Source organism: Scyliorhinus torazame, chromosome 7 (assembly GCF_047496885.1).
Source record: "Scyliorhinus torazame isolate Kashiwa2021f chromosome 7, sScyTor2.1, whole genome shotgun sequence".
NCBI classification, from domain to species: domain Eukaryota; kingdom Metazoa; phylum Chordata; class Chondrichthyes; order Carcharhiniformes; family Scyliorhinidae; genus Scyliorhinus; species Scyliorhinus torazame.
The window spans coordinates 226,967,905-226,987,004 of record NC_092713.1 but is presented as its reverse complement, the minus strand read 5'-3'; the positions used below and the strand labels follow the sequence as shown (position 1 = coordinate 226,987,004).

Genomic DNA, 19,100 nt, shown 5'->3' with positions numbered 1-19,100 from the left:
TGACCTGGGGCCGGGATCGAACCCGAGTCCTCGGCGCCATGAGGCAGCGGTGCTAACCACTGAGCCACCATGCTGCCCTAGTGGACTTTAAGTTGTGAAATATTGCTGATGACATCTGCTGCATAAAAGTTAAGGGTCATGCCAATCTTGATAATGTTTCCATATATAGGATTCAGCTGGAATTCTTGGCCATAGTTATTACACACAACTGGTAATGTAATGACATAACTGGTAATATGTGACTACTAATCATTTTATTTGGCATTTACAATGTTTCAATTTTTAATAAATGGAATAAAAACTATGAAAGCCAAATGAAAAGGATTTGCAACGTTCCAACTGCTGGTACCATTTTTAAAAATTCATTTTTACAGGATGTGGACTTTGCTGGTTAGGCCAGCATCCCGAATTGCTCTTCAGAAAGTGGTGGTGAGCTGCCTCCTTGAACTACTGAAATCCATGAGTTGTTGGTACACCCACGGTGCTATCAGGGAGGGAGTTGCAGGATTTTGAGCCAGCGACAGTAAAGGAATGGAAGTATATTTCCAAGCTGCAGTCACAAAGTGGTCATGCTAATGTTCCTGTTATATACTGACACCATCCCTTTAAGGTCCCAGGTTCGATTCCGGCTTGGGTCACTGACTGTGCGGAGTCGGCACATCCTCCCCGTGTGTGCGTGGGTTTCCTCCGGGTGCTCCGGTTTCCTCCTGCAGTCCAAAGATGTGCAGGTTAGGTGGATTGGCCATGATAAATTGCCCTTAGTATCCAAAATTTCCCTTAGTGTTGGGTGGGGTTACTGGGTTATGGGGATAGGGTGGAGGTGTGGACCTTGGGTAGGGTGCTCTTTCCAAGAGCCGGTGCAGACTCGATGGGCCGAATGGCCTCCTTCTGCACTGTAAATTCTATGAATTCTATGATAAGGTCAACTAAATTGAAGAGTGAACAAATTTATTGAACTTCTTAACACATTAGGAAGTAATTGTGTCACAGAAGATTGGACTGAGCTATACACAACATAGGTTCCCAGCTGTGACACCCGGTTTGTGCTAAACTACTTAAAGCGAAGCAAGGGCAGCAATTGTATCACTGCTACTGGTTTATGCACCCCCAGACCAGAATTTCTTTTCTGCTTTCTATCCAACATCTTGTGGTGGCAAATACAAGTGTAGACGGATGAGGTCTTTGCGGTGAAGCTCTCCATTGGTAAATAATTGCACCAGAAGTCAGTTCCTATAAGGGAACTGAAAATTGGAGGGGAAACCATCACTTGGTCACAAAGAGAGCTTCTCCAGTTCTATCCCATTCACTAAGCAAAGTCAACTTGATTAATAAATAGAAGCCTTAGCTGGGTATCTTCTCCTAAAGCAATTAAAAATCAATTCAATAATATTGAACGACAAAAATGGTTATTGACATTAAAAAAATAGTTACTTTTTCAATCAAACCAGATCAAATCATACGATTGTTTTTATTTTTTAAAAAGTCTTATTATTCCAACTTATATTTCAGCAACATCAGCTTCTTATGAATAGAACAGGGCATTGACAAAATGGCAACTTTTCTGGAGTTAGGGAGTACACGGTTTGGCGCAGTTTTCAGGTTTTAAAGTTGGGGGTTAAACCATTTTCTATTATATGAAAGCATGATTGAATTGTTGTTTGTGCTGAAGCAGAATAATACGATTGAAACTTTAACAGGCCTTCTTTTGTGTGTATTCCTGTCGGTCACCAACTCTAACCAGCATCTACATGATAAATATCCATTCATTCCCTCATCATAGGCCAAGTGAATTACATTATTGCGATGTGGTCTTGATATCCTCAAAGTTGTGAATGTCAATTCCCCCATGACGGCACAGTGATTAGCACTGCTGCCTCACAGCGCAAGGGAACAGGGTTCAATTCCACCCGTGGGTAACTGTCTGTGTGGAGTTTGCACGTTCTTCCCATGTCTGCGCAGGTTTCCTCTGGGTGCTCTGGTTTCCTCCCACAATCAAAGATGTGCTGGTTAGGTGGATTGGTCATGCTAAAATAATTGCCCCTTAGTGACCAAAGCTGTGCAGGTTAGGTAGTGTTACAGGGGTAGGTAGGGTCGTGGGCATAGGCAGGGTGCTCTTTCAGATGGTCGGTGCAGACTTGATGGGCCGAATGACCTCCTTCAGTACTGTAGGGATTCTAGAGAATTATCTATGTCGAGCTTTGAGGGCGCTAGGACCCAGAGTGGGCTCTCCGTGTTTGTGGCTCTTGGGAAGAGCAAAGTTGAGAGAAACTTCAGGAGGATGCTCATACTGTCTGAGAAACTGGGGTCCCTGATCGGTGTCAGCTTTGTTCGTTAACCATGCCCCTATAAGTCCGCCGTCTTCATTTCCTTGCAGTCGTGGTCCTTGATTGACTATGGAGAAAACCAGTGGTAAGTTTCAGTTTTTAAAATTTTCAGAACTTTGAGACTCCTCACTAAAGTCATAACTAGCTTTAAAACGTTATTTCATTCCAGGCAACAACAAAAAATAACAAATGTGCAGGAGCTCATAAATAATTATTTTGTAGCAATTTAATGGAAGGAATGGGTCTTTAAACATGTTGGAAGTTCAATTAATTGGGTGGTGGAGAAATTCGACCTGAGTTTCCCCCACCCCCCGAATGCCTCCACGATGGTGTACCTGGGCTTGTACATGTTGGAAAATACAGTTTACCTTCGGTCAGGCTGGAATCCGCGTTCTTTTTGTTTAAATGCCACTCCTCAGCAGACATTTATTTGCACTTTTTTTCTCTCTCGTCTCCTGGGTTTACTTGAAGGCAAATGATTAACGCTGGTTTGAGAATAATTCTCTTCCCGCCCCCTCGCGGGGTGGTGTGACCTTTTTGTTTCTGACTCCGGCACAATTAAATCAACCCGCAGAAAATTAATTTCTGGTCCTTTTAGTGAGTTACAGTAAATGTTCGTATTGGGTTTTTTAAAACTTTGGCAGTGGAGTGAGTTGGTGAAATCATGTAGCACGGCTTGTCCGTGCATTGTGATCACCCTATGTTACACATTTTACTATTTTGATTAAGTAAAAGAACAAAAAACCCTGCCTGACTCGAAATGTAAGCAATGAGGTAATTTTAGCGCAATTTCTTGAAAAGACACATTGAGGATTCATTACAGTAGCAAAGACTTAATCCCTGGCGAAAGTACGAGGAGGACATCATTGCGATTTCATTGCAGCAGATGACCGGATACTGTTATCAACTAACCGTGGCTGCAGCTAACTCACTGACCAACACCCAGGTGCAGCAACAAGGAAGCTCAGTGTATTTGCACTTCGACCCATTCTCAGAGTGTTGCTCTCACCCACTCAGCAGTTCATTCTTAATGTTATTGTGGCAGGCAGTGAGCTTGCACGCTTTCTCGCAGCATTGGAATAATATCCCACACAAAAGGTTTTGGAACATTTCACTGTGTGCGGCTTTTAATAGAACCAAGTGTGAGACCTCTGAGAAGTGGAGAGGATCCTTGATTGGCTTTGACGGACAGTTCAAAGGCCAGGGGTGCCCAATAACTCGGCTATATTGAACTTCACATGTGGCTGAGGTGGGTTTGTAGAGGGTTCGAGTCTCGCAATAAGGAGACTAAGCACTCTGGAATAGAATTTTCCCTACCTCTTACTGTACGTTTGATGGATAATTGCAGACAGAATTCCTGGAGAAATAGTCTAAACAGCTGTTTATTTCTTCCCTTTCTGCCAAAGTTACTGCAGGGTATTAAGGAAACCACTACAGAATAACTGGTTGAAAATATTGGCCATATTTAGCCACTTTGGGTACCATTTTGCAACCAGAATGATGTATGCACCTGGAGGTGGCAACTAGAGGATTTTCACAGTAACTTCATTGCAGTTTTAATGTCAGCTTACTTGCGACAATGATAAAGATTATTATTATTCACACTCACTCCAACTGTATCCTGGACTGGGTGCCGTTTTGGGCAGGTCAGTCGCATGGGTATTAGGAGGGTGTGCCAGATGCATGCAGTTTATGCAGATTGTGCTGCCATTCTCAGACTGGTGCCCCAGCCCTCACCCTCTCTTAACACGCACACTGAGCATACAATCAGCAGCAGAATGGACCACTCACCAGTGCTGTAGGGCCATACAGCAGAGGCCTGTTGAGCCTGAACTGACAAAGCTACACTAAATCTACACTAATACCACTGTCCAGCACTTTGCCTATAACCTTGAATGTTATGACATTTCGAATGCTAATCCCTGCACTTTTTAAAGATTGTGAGGATTTTCCATCTCTACTACCCTTCCAGGCAGTGCATTCCAGACTCTCACCACCCTCTGCATGAAAAAATCTTTTCCTCAAATCCCCTCTAAACCTCCTGCCTCACCTTAAAATTATACCCCTTTGTTATTGACCCTTCAGCAAAGGGGAACACTGTGTCCATGCCCCTCATAATCTTATACACCTCAATCAGCTCCCCCCTCAGCCTTCTCTAAAAATAACCTGAACCTATCCAGCCTCTCTTCTTAACTCAAATGCTCCATCTCAGGCAACATCCTGGTGAATCTCCTCTTCACCCTCTCCAGTGCAAACACATCCTATAGTGAGGTTACCAGAACTGCGCACAGTACTCCAGCTGTGGCTTAACTGACGTTTAGTACAGCTCCAACATAACCTCTCTGCTCTGCTCTTACAATCTATGCTACGACTGATAAAGGTAAGTGTCCCGTATGCCTTCCTAACTACCCTGTTACCCTGTCCTGCTGCTTTCTTGGATCTGTGGACAAACACCCCAAGATTCCTCTGTTCCTCTTGAGCTTCCTAGTGTATTGCCATTCATTGAGTATTCCATTGTCTTGTTAGTCCTTCCAAAGTGCATCACCTCACACTCTTCAGCATTAAATCTGCCACTGATCTGCCATTTAAATGGAGCATCAAGCACTTTCAGGTCAGTTGCTGATTAATTTCTATTGGCTCTCTCTGAGTTTCTGATTGGTATTCCAGATCTGATCTCACCAGTGACCTATACATCTGAATCATGACTTTCTACCTTTGTATTCAACCTCTCTCACAGTAAATTATTGAATTCTATTAGCCTTCCTAATTACGTACCTGCATACTAGCCTTTAGTGATTCACGCGCTAGGACACCCAGATCCCTTTGGATCTCAGAGTTCTGCAATCTCTCACCATTTAGGTAGTATGCTTGGTTTATATTTTCTGCCAATATGTTCAATTTCCCATTCTTCCATATAATATTCCATTTGCCAGATCTTTGCCCATGCACTTAACCTATTTCCTTTTGTAGCCTCCTTATCATGGATATCATAGACTCCCCACAGTGCAGAAGGTGGTCATTCAGCCCATCGAGTCTGCACCGACCTTCTGAAAGAGGCCCCATCCAATCCCCGTAACCCCACTTAACCTTTGGATGTTTATGGGCGATTTAGAATGGCCAATCCACCTAACCGGCACATCTTTTGGGTTGTGGGGTGAAATCCACGCAAACACGGGGAGAATGTGCAAACTCCACACGGACAGTGACCCAGAGCCGGGATTGAACCTGGGACCTCGGCGCCTTGAGGCAGTTGTGCTAACTACTGCGCCACCGTGCTGTCCCATATGCTTTTTCTTTTAAATTTGGTGGCACCTTTAACTTTTTTCGTTAACCATGGATGGTGGGCCCTCCACATAAAATGTTTCTTTATCATGGAAATCTGCCACATCTTGCAGGCAGTCGTGCAACCTCAGGGCAGGGCAAGGCTGGTGCTGCCAGTGACTGTGAAGGCTACTGCGGCCTTGATTTTCTTTGGGCTGGGATTCTTATAAGATGGAGTAGGTGATATCTGTTACATCTCCCAGTTTGCCATCCACTGCTGCATAAGGGAAGGAAAATTATTGACTGGGATTCTCCAGCCATTGGGATAATCTGTTCCCGCTGGCAGGGCACATCCGCCCTGGGTTTCCCAGTGAGATCGGAGTATAGAATTCCACCGCTAACGAACGGTGCACCGCTGAGAAACATGCGGTTGGGGAACTGGAGAAACCAGCCCATTTTCTTCTCTCTGGCCTGAGAAAAGCAAGTGAAATGTGCCAATGGTTTTGCCAGGACAGCAGGCTTCCCTTTGACTGCACACACCTGGCTTTGTAGGAACTGCAAATGGTCTAGGTGCCACCCCATGAATGTGCTGTTAGTGTGTGTAGCACGATCAATCACTCACGAGACGAGAAGAGATGGAGTAAATCGATGGCTTTATTACGCAGACTTGTTCCCCAGCAGCACAGTTACAGAATGCGACTGCTGGGAGAACCCGGACTCTTATACTCCGCCTTACTGGGTGGGGCCAGTAGGCGGCTGATCCAATCGGGACCCAGCGTCTATCCACCAATAGCCTCTCGGCATCACAGTGTACCGTAATACCCCTAATACATACCACCACATTCACCCCTTGTTAAAAATGAACCCGGCGGGGGTAGTGGGCCGTATGGTGGTAGGGGTTTACAGAGTCGATACCTAGGATGCCGCGAACACGGCGGCTATGCTCCGATATTAAACTACCAGTACTATTTACAATGCCACTTTTACTGGGCAACTGAATTATTTACAGAGACATTTCTTGCTTTGTTATATGGATTTGATGAGTCGAATGGGTGCCCTGGTCATCCTCGCTGATCGTCTCAGCCCCAGTGGTGATGCAGGCGCAGGCTCGGGCACCGTCGTCTCTGGGAGCGTAGCGACGCCTCTTCCTGCTCCACTACCCCTAGTCGTGACTGGGCGGAGGACCGATCCACCCGGGAAGGGAGCGGCTGTTGGGTGCGCCGGTGGGAGGGAGGGGGTGATTGGTGTTGGGGGGGTGTCTGGAGCTCTGGAGGGGGCGACTGTGGGGTGCGTCGGTGGGAGGGAGGGGGTGTGTGGAGCTCCGGTGGGCGGCAGGTCCCGCAGGGAGACCGTGTCCTGTCGGCCGCCGGGGTATGCCACGCAGGCGTATTGAGGGTTCACGTGGAGGAGATGAACCCTCTCGACCCAACGGGTCCGATTTGTGCGTCCGCACATGTTTTCAGCGCAGGATGGGTCCCAGGGCTGCCAGCCAGGTGGGAAGTGACGTTCCGGAGGAGGACTTCCTAGGGAAGACCAGGAGTCGTTCGTGAGTTGTTTGATTCGTTGTTGTACAAAGCAGCGACCGGATGGAGTGGAGGGTGTCTGGGAGGACTTCCTGCCAGCAGGAAACTGGGAGACTTCTGGACCGTAGGACCAGCAGGACGGTCTTCCAGACCATTCCATTCTCCCTCTCTACCTGACCGTTCCCCCGGGGGTTGTAACTGGTCGTCCTGCTCGAGGCAATGCCTTTGCTGAGCAGGAATTGACGCAGTTCGTCGCTCATGAAGGAGGACCCCCTATCGCTATGTATGTAGGCGGGGCAACCGAACAGTGTAAAGTTGGTGCAGAGGGCTTTAATGACCGTGGCCGCGGTCATGTCGGGGCAGGGGATGGCGAAAGGGAACCGGGAGTACTCGTCAATCACGTTCAGGAAGTACGTGTTGCGATCGGTGGAGGGGAGGGGGCCTTTGAAGTCCAGACTGAGGCGCTCAAAGGGACGGGAAGCCTTTATCAGGTGCGCTTTATCTGGCCTGTAGAAGTGTGGCTTGCACTCTGCGCAGATTTGGCAATTCCTGGTGGCTGTCCTGACCTCCTCGATGGAGTAGGGCAGGTTGCAGGTCTTTACGAAGTGATAGAACCGAGTAACCCCCAGGGGGCAGAGGTCCTCGTGGAGGGTTCGGAGATGGTCCACTTGTGTGTTGGCACATGTGCCGCGGGATTGGGCATCGGAAGGCTCGTTCAGCTTTCCGGGACGATACAAGATCTCATAGTTATAGGTGGAGAGTTCGATCCTCCACCGCAAGATCTTGTCGTTCTTGATCTTGCCCCGCTGTGCATTATCGAACATGAAGACAACCGACCGTTGGTCAGTGAGGAGAGTGAATCTCCTACCGGCCAGGTAATGCCTCCAATGTCGCACAGCTTCCACTATGGCCTGGGCCTCCTTTTCCACTGAGGAGTGGTGGATTTCTGAAGCGTTGAGGGTGCGTGAAAAAAAGGCCACGGGTCTGCCCGCTTGGTTGAGGGTGGCCGCCAGAACTACGTCGGACGCGTTGCTCTCGACTTGGAAGGGGAGGGATCCATCGATCGCGTGCATCGTGGCCTTTGCGATATCCGCTTTGATGCGGCTGAAGCCCTGGCGGGCCTCTGTCGACAGGGGAAAGACCGTGGACTGGATTAGCGGACGGGTCTTGTCCGCGTAGTGGGGGACCCACTGGGCGTAATAAGAGAAAAAGCCCAGACAGCTTTTCAGGGCCTTGGAACAGTGAGGGAGGGGGAACTCCATAAGGGGTCGCATGTGTTCAGGGTCGGGGCCTATAACTCAATTTCGCACTACGTAGCCAAGGATGGCTAGACGGTTGGTGCTAAACACGCATTTTCCCCTGTTGTACGTGAGATTCAGGGCGTTTGCGGTCTGGAGGAATTTTCGGAGGTTGGCGTCATGGTCCTGCTGATCGTGGCCGCAGATGGTGACGTTATCGAGGTACGGGAACGTAGCCCGCAAACCGTACCCGTCAACCATTTGGTCCATCTCCTGTTGGAAGACTGAGACTCCGTTAGTGACACTGAATGGAACCCTCAAAGGCAGTGTATTTGCGGTCGCTCGGGTGGATGGGGAGCTGGTGATATGCGGACTTAAGGTCCACCGTGGAAAAGATCTTGTACTGTGCAATCCGATTGACCATGTCGGATATGCGGGGGAGAGGGTACTCATCCAGCTGTGTGTACCTATTGATGGTTTGACTATAGTCTATGGCCATCCTCTGCTTCTCCCTGGTCTTTACAACTACCACCTGAGCTCTCCAGGGACTATTGCTGGCCTGGATTATGACTTCCCGCAGCAGCCGCTGGACCTCCGACCGGATAAAGGTTCGGTCCTGGGCGCTGTACCGTCTGCTCCTAGTGGCGACGGGTTTGCAATCCGGGGTGAGGTTCGCAAACAGGGACGGCAGGTCGACCTTGAGGGTTGCGAGACCGCAGATAGTGCGTGGGGGTATAGGGCCGCCGAATTGGAACGTTAAACGCTGGAGGTTGCACTGAAAATCCAACCCCAGGAGTGTGGCAGCGCAGAGGTGGGGGCGGACGTAAAGCCGGTAGTTCTTGAACTCCCTCCCCTGCACCGTGAGGTTCGCGATGTAGAACCCTTTGATCTCTACGGAAATGGATCCTGCTGCCAAGAACATTTTTTGATTACTCGGGTGGATCGGAAGAGAACAGCGTCTTACCGTATCGGGGTGTATAAAACTCTCCGTGCTCCCAGAGTCAATCAGGCAGGGCGTCTCGTACCAGTTGACGAGTGCCGTCGTTGTTGCCCTTTGGAGCGTTCGGGGCCGCGACTGGTCCAGGGTCACCGAAGCCAGTCGCTGCTGCTGCATCGGGGCGTTTTCTTCAGGCCCCATGAAGTCGTCCATTCCGGGGTCCTTGGCCGTCAGCCAAGATGGCGGCGTCCACGGGTCGCACACGGTTGGGGGTAGACAAGGTGGCGCCGCCCATTGATCGCACGTGGCCGGGGGAGCACAAAATAGCGGCGCCCATCCTTCCCGCATGGAATCTGGGACCCGAGATGGCGGTGACCCCCCCCCCTCCCGCATGGAGTCCGGGACCCAAGATGGCGGCGCCCCTCCCTCCCGCATGGAGTCCGGGACCCAAAAAGACGGCGCCCGTTGGCCACACCTGGATCATTGGGGGGGGTGGTGCCGGGGTGCCGGTCGTGGCGAGGGTCCACGGTGCCCAAGGGGCAGCCGCGCGGTCGGGGGCGTATGGAGTCCGGGACCCAAAATGGTGGCGCCCGTTGGCTGCACATGGATCGTTGGTGGGGGTTGAGTTTGAGGTCCTGGTTCTCCCCGGTAGATTGCAGCGACGCCCTGGGCCTGGCACACCGCTACAAAGTGCCCTTTTTTGCAGCACCCTTTGCAGAGTGCTGAGCGGGCCGGGCAGCCCAGCCGGGGGTGTTTTGTGTGCCCGCAAAAGTAGCAGCGGGGCCCCCCCGGGTGGGTTAGCGCTCTGGCAGCACAGGACTGCGGGGGGGTGGGGGGTGCCGGGGGGTCGGTCGTGGCGGGGGTCCACGGTGCCCAAGGGGCAGCCGCGTGGTCGGGGACGTAGGCACGGGCATTCTGTGACGCCACATTGAATGAGGCAGCGAGGGCCCATGCCTCCTTGAGGCCTAGTGCGTCTCTCTCTCCAGCAATCGCTGGCGAATTTGGGACGGGAGCCTACCTGCTATGAAGGCAACCCGAATTAGTAGTTCCGTATGTTTATTAGCCGAAACCGATGGGCAGTTGCTGTTTATCCCCAGTATCAACAGCGCATTGTAGAATTCGTCCAGCGATTCCCCGGGAATCTGCCATCTCGTCGCGAGCTGGTGGCGTGCGTAGACCTGGTTGACGGGCCAAACATAGATTCCCATCAGCATGGCGAGCGGCGACTGGAAATCGTCCGCGTCCTCTATGAGAGTGTAGATTTCCGGGCTCACCCTGGAATGCAGGACTTGCATTTTCTGGTCTTATGTAGTCACACAGGTGGCCGTTCGGCGGTATCCTTCGAAACACGGTAGCCAGTGTTTAAAAGTGGCCGCTGAGTTTGCCGCGTGGGGGCTGATTCGCAAACACTCTGGAGTGATTCGGAGCTCCATGTCCTTTACGTCTGCGTAATAAATTGTAGCACGATCAATCACTCACGAGACGAGAAGAGATGGAGTAAATCGATGGCTTTATTACGCAGACTTGTTCCCCAGCAGCACAGTTACAGAATGCGGCTGCTGGGAGAACCCGGGCTCTTATACTCCACCTTACTGGGTGGAGCCAGTAGGCGGCTGATCCAATCGGGACCAATCTATCCACCAATAGCTTCTCGGCATCACAGGGTACCGTAATACCCCTAATACATACCACCACAGTGTGTAACATCATGCAGGAGAATGTCGATATGCTGGCAGAATTCATGATGTATTTATTCTATGCCAGATTGATTTTCTTTCAATTCTGAACACCAAACCAGAGCTGAATGATGCAGGCTTAACACCTGATTCATGACTCTGCTATAACCTAACCACATGGCCAGTATAACAAGAGCTATGCTGTCACATAAAACATCACAGAGCAGACGTGTGGTGTGCTCAAACATTGGATCTGTAGTCTGGACTGCTCAGGAGCCCTTTGAGGCATGTGACCCAATTTGTTATGATCTGTTGTGTCCCAATTTGTTATGATCTGTTGTGTCCTGCAGAACCATCATGAGAGCAAGGCCTTGCCACTAGGAATATGGAACAAACTGTGGAGGCATCCAATGCATTCCTTCCTTCCTGCTGGGCTGCTGTCATCACTCTATTTGATTATCATTGTGTGAACACTTTCCGAAACCTCCATCGGCCACATACCTTATTTTCCCCCCATCACTGCCATTCCTCCATCATTGCCGAGCTCAAAAATCCAAATCAACTTGTATCCAATGAATAATCCAATAATCAGTACAAAAGACAGCTAATCACACATGTGCATTCCCTCTAATTTTGTATGAGAGAATCCTGGATCTTGCTCTCTGTCAAGTTGTATCCGGAGGCACTTCCTCAAAGTGCTCCACAAGGTGCAGGCTCATTTGAAGTAGTGCCGGCTAGTGTTAAGTGGTGCTAGCCTTGCACAAATTGGGACCCCTTGCTGAGGTGTTAAACCAGTCGGCAGTTGAGTGCTGGGCTGCAAACTTCTATCTTTTAAATTATTGGCACCACAATGTTTTCCTGCATTGCAATGAACAGACATTCTCTCTGGGGCAGCACGGTATCACAGTGGTTAGCACAGTTGCTTCACAGCTCCAGGGTCCCAGGCTCGATTCCCAGCTTGGGTCATTGTTTGTGCGGAGTCTGCACATTCTCCCCGTGTCAGTGTGGGTTTCCTCCGGGTGCTCCGGTTTCCTCCCACTATCTAAAGATATGCGGGTTAGGTGGATTGGCCATGCTGAATTGCCCTTAGTGCCCAAAAAGGTTAAGTGGGGTTACTGGGTTATGGGGATAGAGTGGGGGCTTGGGCTTGATTAGAGTTCTCTTCCAAGGGCTGGTGAAGACTCGATGGGCCGAATGTCCTCCTTCCGCACTAAATTTTTTTAAAAATACGCGTTCATCACTCATTGTGATTCCCCCATGTCTGTTATCAGGCCTTAGTCAGTTGTTTACCTCTACCCCTTTGGCTTCAAATTGTGATTTTAGTTTAACAGGAGAACTAGGGAAGGGACAGCACGGTGGTGCAGTGGTTAGCACTGCTGCCTCACGGTGCCGAGGACCTGGATTCGATCCCAGCCCCAAGTCACTGTCCCAGTGGAATTTGCACATTCTCCCTGTGTCTGCGTGGGTCTCACCCCCACAGCACAAAAAAAGATGTGCAGGGTAGGTGGATTGGCCACGCTAAAATTGTCCCTTAATTGGAGAAAAAAAGAATTGGTTGGTCTAAATTTATTTAAAAAAACATGGGAACTAGGGCATATTGAAGAGTAAATAAAATTCTGTTTGAAGTTTCTGCCCAATGAGAAAGAAAATGGTATCTATTATTTAATATGTAAGTGACATTAATGGTAATATATTGAGCTGGATTGGGAACTGCCTGGAAAGATGCAGGCAAAAGGTGGATTTGGATCTGTCTGCAGATCAGCCACCAGTGAGGTCCTGCGGGAATTGGTGTTGGGATCATTGCTGTTGACTATTTTTATAAATGATCTAGATCTTAAATGTGTTGGCAGACTGGGCTCATGACAGAAAAATTACGCTTAATCTGGAAAAATTGCAGTTCTATGTATGTGGGCAGGGAGAATGCTCAACATGTTTATATCCTTCAAGGAAAAAGATTAAAGAAAGTGGAGAAAGATAGCAATCTGGGTGTTCTAGTGCATTCATTTCTAAAAGGTACATGAATAATGCTGTGAAATAATGGCTGAAGTCAATAAGGTGTTGGGGTTTATTCACAAGACAATTGATTTACAGGATGAGACACTTAATTAGGTCCTTTTACAAGACCTTGGCCAGGCCCTACTTGGGATACTTCATCCACTTTTGGTCTTTTCAGATGACTGGTGATATTGAGACTTTGGAAAACATGTAGCAGTGGGTAACTAGACTAATTCACAGAATACAGCATTTTACTGTTGGATTTTACGGTGGGGGATCGGGGAATGGTGGTGGTGGGGGGGGGGGGGGGGGGGGGGGGGTTTGCGGTGGTGAACCCACTCATGCAGCAGAGGGACTGGGAGGTGCATCTTGTTGGTGGAGCATAATATTGATGGTGGAATGTAACTAATGGTTGTTGCCAGGTTCACTGTCCCTGTTGAAGATGGTTTCCCATCCCGCTAAGAGCTGTCAGCCAATAAGTGGGCCAGCAGCTCAGCAGCATCACCAGGAATGGCGGCCATTGCTGGGGCTGTAACTACAAGATGAGGGTACATGAATGGCCGTGCGCCCTCAAAGTTAGGCAGGCCCTGGCATGGTGGGAAGGTGGGTGTTGCTGAGGGTTTGCGACACACTTGCCAAGGTGATGGCCGCTGTCACCAGCATTGTTCATGTACTGTTTAGAGATGTTTGTACACAGATATGAAGATTAGTTTCTTTCTCCGCCTTTTGTGCTTTTTTCTTGAAGAAAAATGTGTTGAGCATTTTCCATGCCCACATGAAGATAATTGCAATTTTCCAGATTAAACATCATTTGCCAGTCATGAGTCAAATCTGTCAACACATTAAGATCTATTAAATTGGGCCAAAATATGGTGAACTCTACGCGTTAGAGAGTCATAGACTTTGGACTGTTCTAAGGCTTATAAGAAGATGAAGGAATAGATTGTGCTCCAGTTTGACAATTTGCACCAGTTAAATAATTCTCAAGGAACCAAGAGTCATAAATGTATAAGGTGAGATCTAGGTTAGATATCAGGAGGTGCATCTTTTCCCAGAGACTAGTGGATCTCTGGAATCAGTTGCTGGCTCATGTGATGATGCTGATTTGCTGATTTCCTTCGCTGGCCCTGTTTCTCGCTCGGGACTTTAAAAAAAATTCTTCTACTTCTCCCAGGAGATCCCATGGTTTTACGTGGGGAGTGTATATATTGTTACAAGAGGTATTACAATTGTGTGAACAGGCTGGATGGACCAGAACATTTTTACTTGTTTGCTATTGTTTGTATGTTTGAATTAAGGGAGTAGAGAAGTACATTGTGTATTTGCTGATCTTGTATAAATGAAATCACTTGTCGGTTCAGATTCTGAGTTTTGATCAAGTAAAAATGTATATTCGGTCCATTTTTCAAAAAGAAGAGAATCATGTGATGGCATGTGACATATTCCAGTCACCAGGGAACAGAGTCCTTTACAGTTCCTGCATCTCGTGCAGAACAGAGAAAGGGGTAGTCTGCATCATAACAGGTATGAGGTGAGTTCTTTGAACTCAAGAAAATATCAAACATAAAACCCCCAAAACGTGACAGCAATGGAGACAAAAACCCCTGCAGTAGTTGGATGATCTGATGGAAGGATTGTAAACTTCAAAGGAATGATTAATTAGATATGATTGGCCGAGAGCCATAGAATGTTACAACACAGAAGGCGACATCTTGATCTAATATCTCTGTATCTACTCTTTCCCAGAGTGATCCAAATCTAAACATACTACCCTATGTGTCCTTATAATAGGAGCAGTACAGTTAGTGCATGAAGAGAAATAACAGAGACAAGCAGAATTTTTTTTAATGTATTCGTTCATGGGGTGGGGGTTTTGCTAGCGAGGTCAGCATTTAGGGCCTATAGTTGCCCTTGAGAAGGTGGCGGTGAACCATCTTCCTGAATTTCTGCAGTCCCTGTGTTGTAGGTATACCCTCAGTGCTGTTAAGAAAGGAGTTCCACAGTTTTGATCCAGCAACAGTGAAGGAATGGCAATATAGTTCCAAGTCAGGGTGGCGTGTGCTTGTAGGGGAACTTGCATGTTGTGGTGTTCCCATGCATATGCTGCCCTTCTCCTTCTAGGTGGTAATGGTCATGAGTTTGGAAGGTGCTGTCAAAGGAGTTTTGGTGAGTTGCTGCAGTGCATCTTGTAGATGGTACACACTGCTGCCAATGTGCATCGGTGGTGGAGGAAGTGAATGTTTATGATGCTGGATGGGGTGTTATTCAAGTGGGCTGCTTTGTCCTGGAGTGTTGTTGGAGTTACAAACACAAGTCAGGGGTGTGATGGAATACTCCTCACTTGCCTGGATGAGTGCAAGTGGTGGACAGGCTTTAGGGAGTCAGGATGTGAGTTACCTTCTGCAGAATCCCCAGCCTCTGACCTGCTCTTGTAGCCATAGTATTTATATGCCTGTTCCAGTTCAGTTTTTGGTCAATGGTATCCGCCAGGATGTTGCTCGTGAGGGGTTCAGCGATGTCAATGCCATTGAATGTCAAGGGGCAATGATTAGATTCTTTCTTGTTGGAGATGGTCATTGCCTGGCACCTCCAAGGCACGAACGTTACTTTCTACCTGTCAGCCCAAGCCTGGACATTGTCCATGTCTTCATGCATTTGGACACAGATCGCTTCAGTATCTGAGCAGTCACAAATGGTGTTGAACATTCAGCAACAATCAGCGAACATCCTCACTTATGATGGAGGGAGTGAAGTAGCTGGAGTCGGTTGGGCCTAGGACACTATATTAAGGAATTTGGGGACTGAGTCAGTCTTGGGACTGATAATAAATGTGCACCAAGGAGGCGAACATCAACTAAGCATTATGCTTCCAGTAGAGCACATAGAACACACAAGCTCTTCAAAAATGTCTCCAGAGGGGTTTGCTTAAACAGCCAATAGCCAATTATAAAAACTTGAACAAAACTGTCCCCCATTGTAAAGTGACCTCAAAACATCTTCTCAAACAGAAAATAGAATAACAAATGCAACTTGAAATACTGGACATCATATCAAAGTGGTCTTGATGTGTATAGATTTAAAACAGTTGCTTATTTTTAGGTGCAATATTCAATCAACTTCCTCCTTTTTAGTGCAGGACCCTTGAGACCCGAGTCCACCTCTACAGAGCCTTTTATCACCTTACCCTGCACTGCCTGATCTCACTTTCAACTGTGACACTCCCTTGTATAATGAAAATCCTCACTGCAACATTTTTCATCCTCTGGGTGTATTTCTCTGGACTGCTAAATGAAAGAAAAAATATAAATGATTGCAAAGCTGAGCATGTGGCTGGTTAGGTAGATGTGGTAGGCTACTCATTTCAACTTGCTCTCTTCTTCAATGACTTCTTACTTTTGGAAAAGAAGAAAGGGTGAAGCAATTCTATAAAAAGAATAATGGTATTTCTCGGGATTTTGATGTTTCCCAGTTTATGCTCCTAACCTATTACACAGGCAGACTGTAGTTAAACTGTCGACCAACCTGCAGTTCCTTCCCCCAGCCAGGTTGGCCATATGACTTCCAAGGATATGCAGGACTTCTTTCTTCCTCATGGAGTGTTGAATGTCTGTTGTTGGGGACACCAGTGCCCTGAGATTCCCAGCTCAGATCAAAGATTCAAAGTACAGCCCTACAGAACCCATTGGGGTAATTAATGAAGGAGTGCCACATGTACAATAGGTCTATAAGGAATGGTCTGGGGAGTGGCTGACTTCCCTAAGCCATGCTGATGAAGTTGTTGAACTTCTGGCAATGTGCTAGGGATGAAAGAGGTGGAGATCATTTCCTCATTTACTCCCTCCACTAAGTGCACATGATGTCCTCCTGGTTTCCTGTCTTCAACTCAGAACAATGTCTCCCTCCCGCTGTACAGCACAAGTAGGGGGGAATCCAGGTCAGTTTCCCTGACGTTGGTGGCACTTTCCTTAGTTTTGGCTGCTATTACTATCATCCAGATTTCCAGCTTCTTTTATTGCTGCCAATTGACTGTTAAATAGCAGTAGGTTTTACATCCTGCTACTGTCCAGTTCCCTGCCTCTTCCTGCATTTTTCCCTGTTCCTGTGGCAGCTGTCCATGGCTCTGCTGAAGATCAGTTCCTGACTCTTCGTTATTTCCTGATCACTTGTCTCCCCCACATTGCACGTTTCCCGACCTCTTCCAACATCAGTCCCCACGAACGTTAGCCATTACAGTCTGGATTTGCAGAACTTGCATTCCTCTCCATATTTTAATTTCTTGAGGATTCACTTTTGCGACAGGGCCAGGAATTGGGATATCATAACATGGAGAAATCCCACACTCTGTCACTTTTGGAAACGCAATGGTTTAGTCAAAATTTCAGTGCCTACGTTTTTGTGTGTGTGGGGGGGGGGGGGGGGTGAAGGTTATTTTCATATTAAATATCAATAAAATCATATTTAATCTATTTGGCAAAGATTGCCTGTTTGCTTTGCAGATGGTCATTTAATCTGTGTCACTCACTTGTGTGACCTGAGTCATCGGGAAATGTAGCATATCCTCCTGTATGAGTCATAAATTTACAGAAACACAGTAATAAATTCAAATATTCAGGTCACATCAAGAGAGAAATTTTGACATTTCTTTAATTCTATATGCAAAATGTGTTAAATACAAGAATGGCAACATCAGAAATGTTGGTACTTCTAACAGCTAACAACCACAACTTGCATTTATACACCATATTTCATGTAGTACAATATCTCGAGGCTCAAATGTTCATTACAAATATTTCTTCCAGTCTGATGCTCCTGATATTTTACGTAACAGTGATAGTCCCTTCTTAAAACTTTCAATGATGGGAAGTGAAAGATACGCTTAGCTGAATGGAATGGTGTGAAAGCAGACATAACCATGTTCTTGCTTTCTAATGGTTCCCAAAATGACCAAGGTTCAACTTGCACAACCATCTTTTGTAAGACTGTCTCAGTTGAATCAGGTACATAAAGCATGGATTACTCAAAAAATGGCTATCTGATTATGTATAAAATATTCAGTATTGGACAGACTGTGACGAAGTACAGTACTCAATAAGTGATATAAAGGGTGTGATTCAACGACCTTGTCGTGCCAACTTGGAGTCGGGACGCGATGGTTGAATCCTGGGAAAGGCCAAAATCGGCCTTCAAACCAGGAGGAGAACCTCATGTGAATCAGAGGACTCACGAGGCCCGATGCGACCTGGATCTCACCCTCACTGGGCAAGATCCAGAAATGTATTTTCAAATGAGCCATTTCACCGGATTACAACAGCCATGCCTGTGAGGCTTCAATCGGGCACTGTTCAGTACTGGTTCACACAAACCTAAACCAGGCGTGATAGCTTGGAGCGGTCTCGCAGACAATTATAGGTCCCCAGGGGGTCAGGGACAGGGCAGGCTAGCACCCTGGCACTTCCCGGCAATGTCAATGTGATGCTGCCTGGGTGGCATAGCCAGGCTGGTAGTGCCAAATTCCTGTGTGCCAGGTTGGCAGTTCCTGAGGTCCGGCCCGGTGGGAAGGCCTTTTTCATAAGAGCAGGGGTTGAGGTGGGGTGGGGTCTCCAGGGTCCCAGAAAGGTTTGGAGGAGGCAAAGAAGGGGATTCTGAAAGCCGGGAGGGTGTGGTGGGGGAGAGCTGAAAAGGGGGTTTAAAGATCGGGGCAGCCTTCTGAAATGGCTCCCCGATCTGCGAGGAGATCAGCTCACCAGTGCTGATGACTGCCAAAGTGTGGCCTTAACAGGAAGAAACTCCCCTAAAAACCGGCAAGGTGGCATTAAATAGCGGGGCTATTCTCGGTGCTGCAACCTCCAAGAAATACCCCGCCAAATGCTCCCGAAACAACACTTTTCCTTTTTTATTGTTGAATTGTACCCACAATGTTTAATCTTTGGATTGGTATGCAAGAAGAATTTATAAAAGTTTAAATCTTAAACGAATTGTAGTAGATATAAATTCTCCTTGTCAGAAATATGTATGAATACGTGTATTTTTGGATATATTTGAACATTGAAACTAAGCTATAGAGAACTCATCGGTGCCTTAACTGTTGAGCCCTTTTGTATATTTGGACTTTCAGAAGGCATTTGACAAAGTCATGCATAAGAGAT

The 19,100-nt window shown here is 47.6% G+C and overlaps 1 protein-coding gene and 1 long non-coding RNA gene across 3 annotated transcripts in view; one reads left to right on the top strand and one right to left on the bottom strand.

The window, feature by feature from the left end:
- Positions 1-237: 237 nt before the first annotated feature.
- On the bottom strand, positions 238-3,139 carry LOC140426873 (uncharacterized). Its single transcript, XR_011948318.1, has 2 exons — positions 2,693-3,139; positions 238-2,391 (listed from the first exon to the last, which is right to left on the bottom strand). It is a non-coding gene; the product is annotated as an uncharacterized lncRNA (long non-coding RNA).
- The window catches only part of LOC140426872 (actin filament-associated protein 1-like 1), a 280,476-nt gene continuing 263,628 nt past the window's right edge, over positions 2,253-19,100 (top strand). Inside the window, exon 1 of one of the 2 annotated variants that reach the window (XM_072512117.1) lies at positions 2,253-2,409. In XM_072512117.1, the coding sequence (XP_072368218.1) occupies positions 2,394-2,409 (16 nt within the window). In that variant the 5' untranslated portion in view covers positions 2,253-2,393. The remainder of the gene's footprint in view (positions 2,410-19,100) is intronic. The other variant, XM_072512116.1, reaches the window with a different exon arrangement.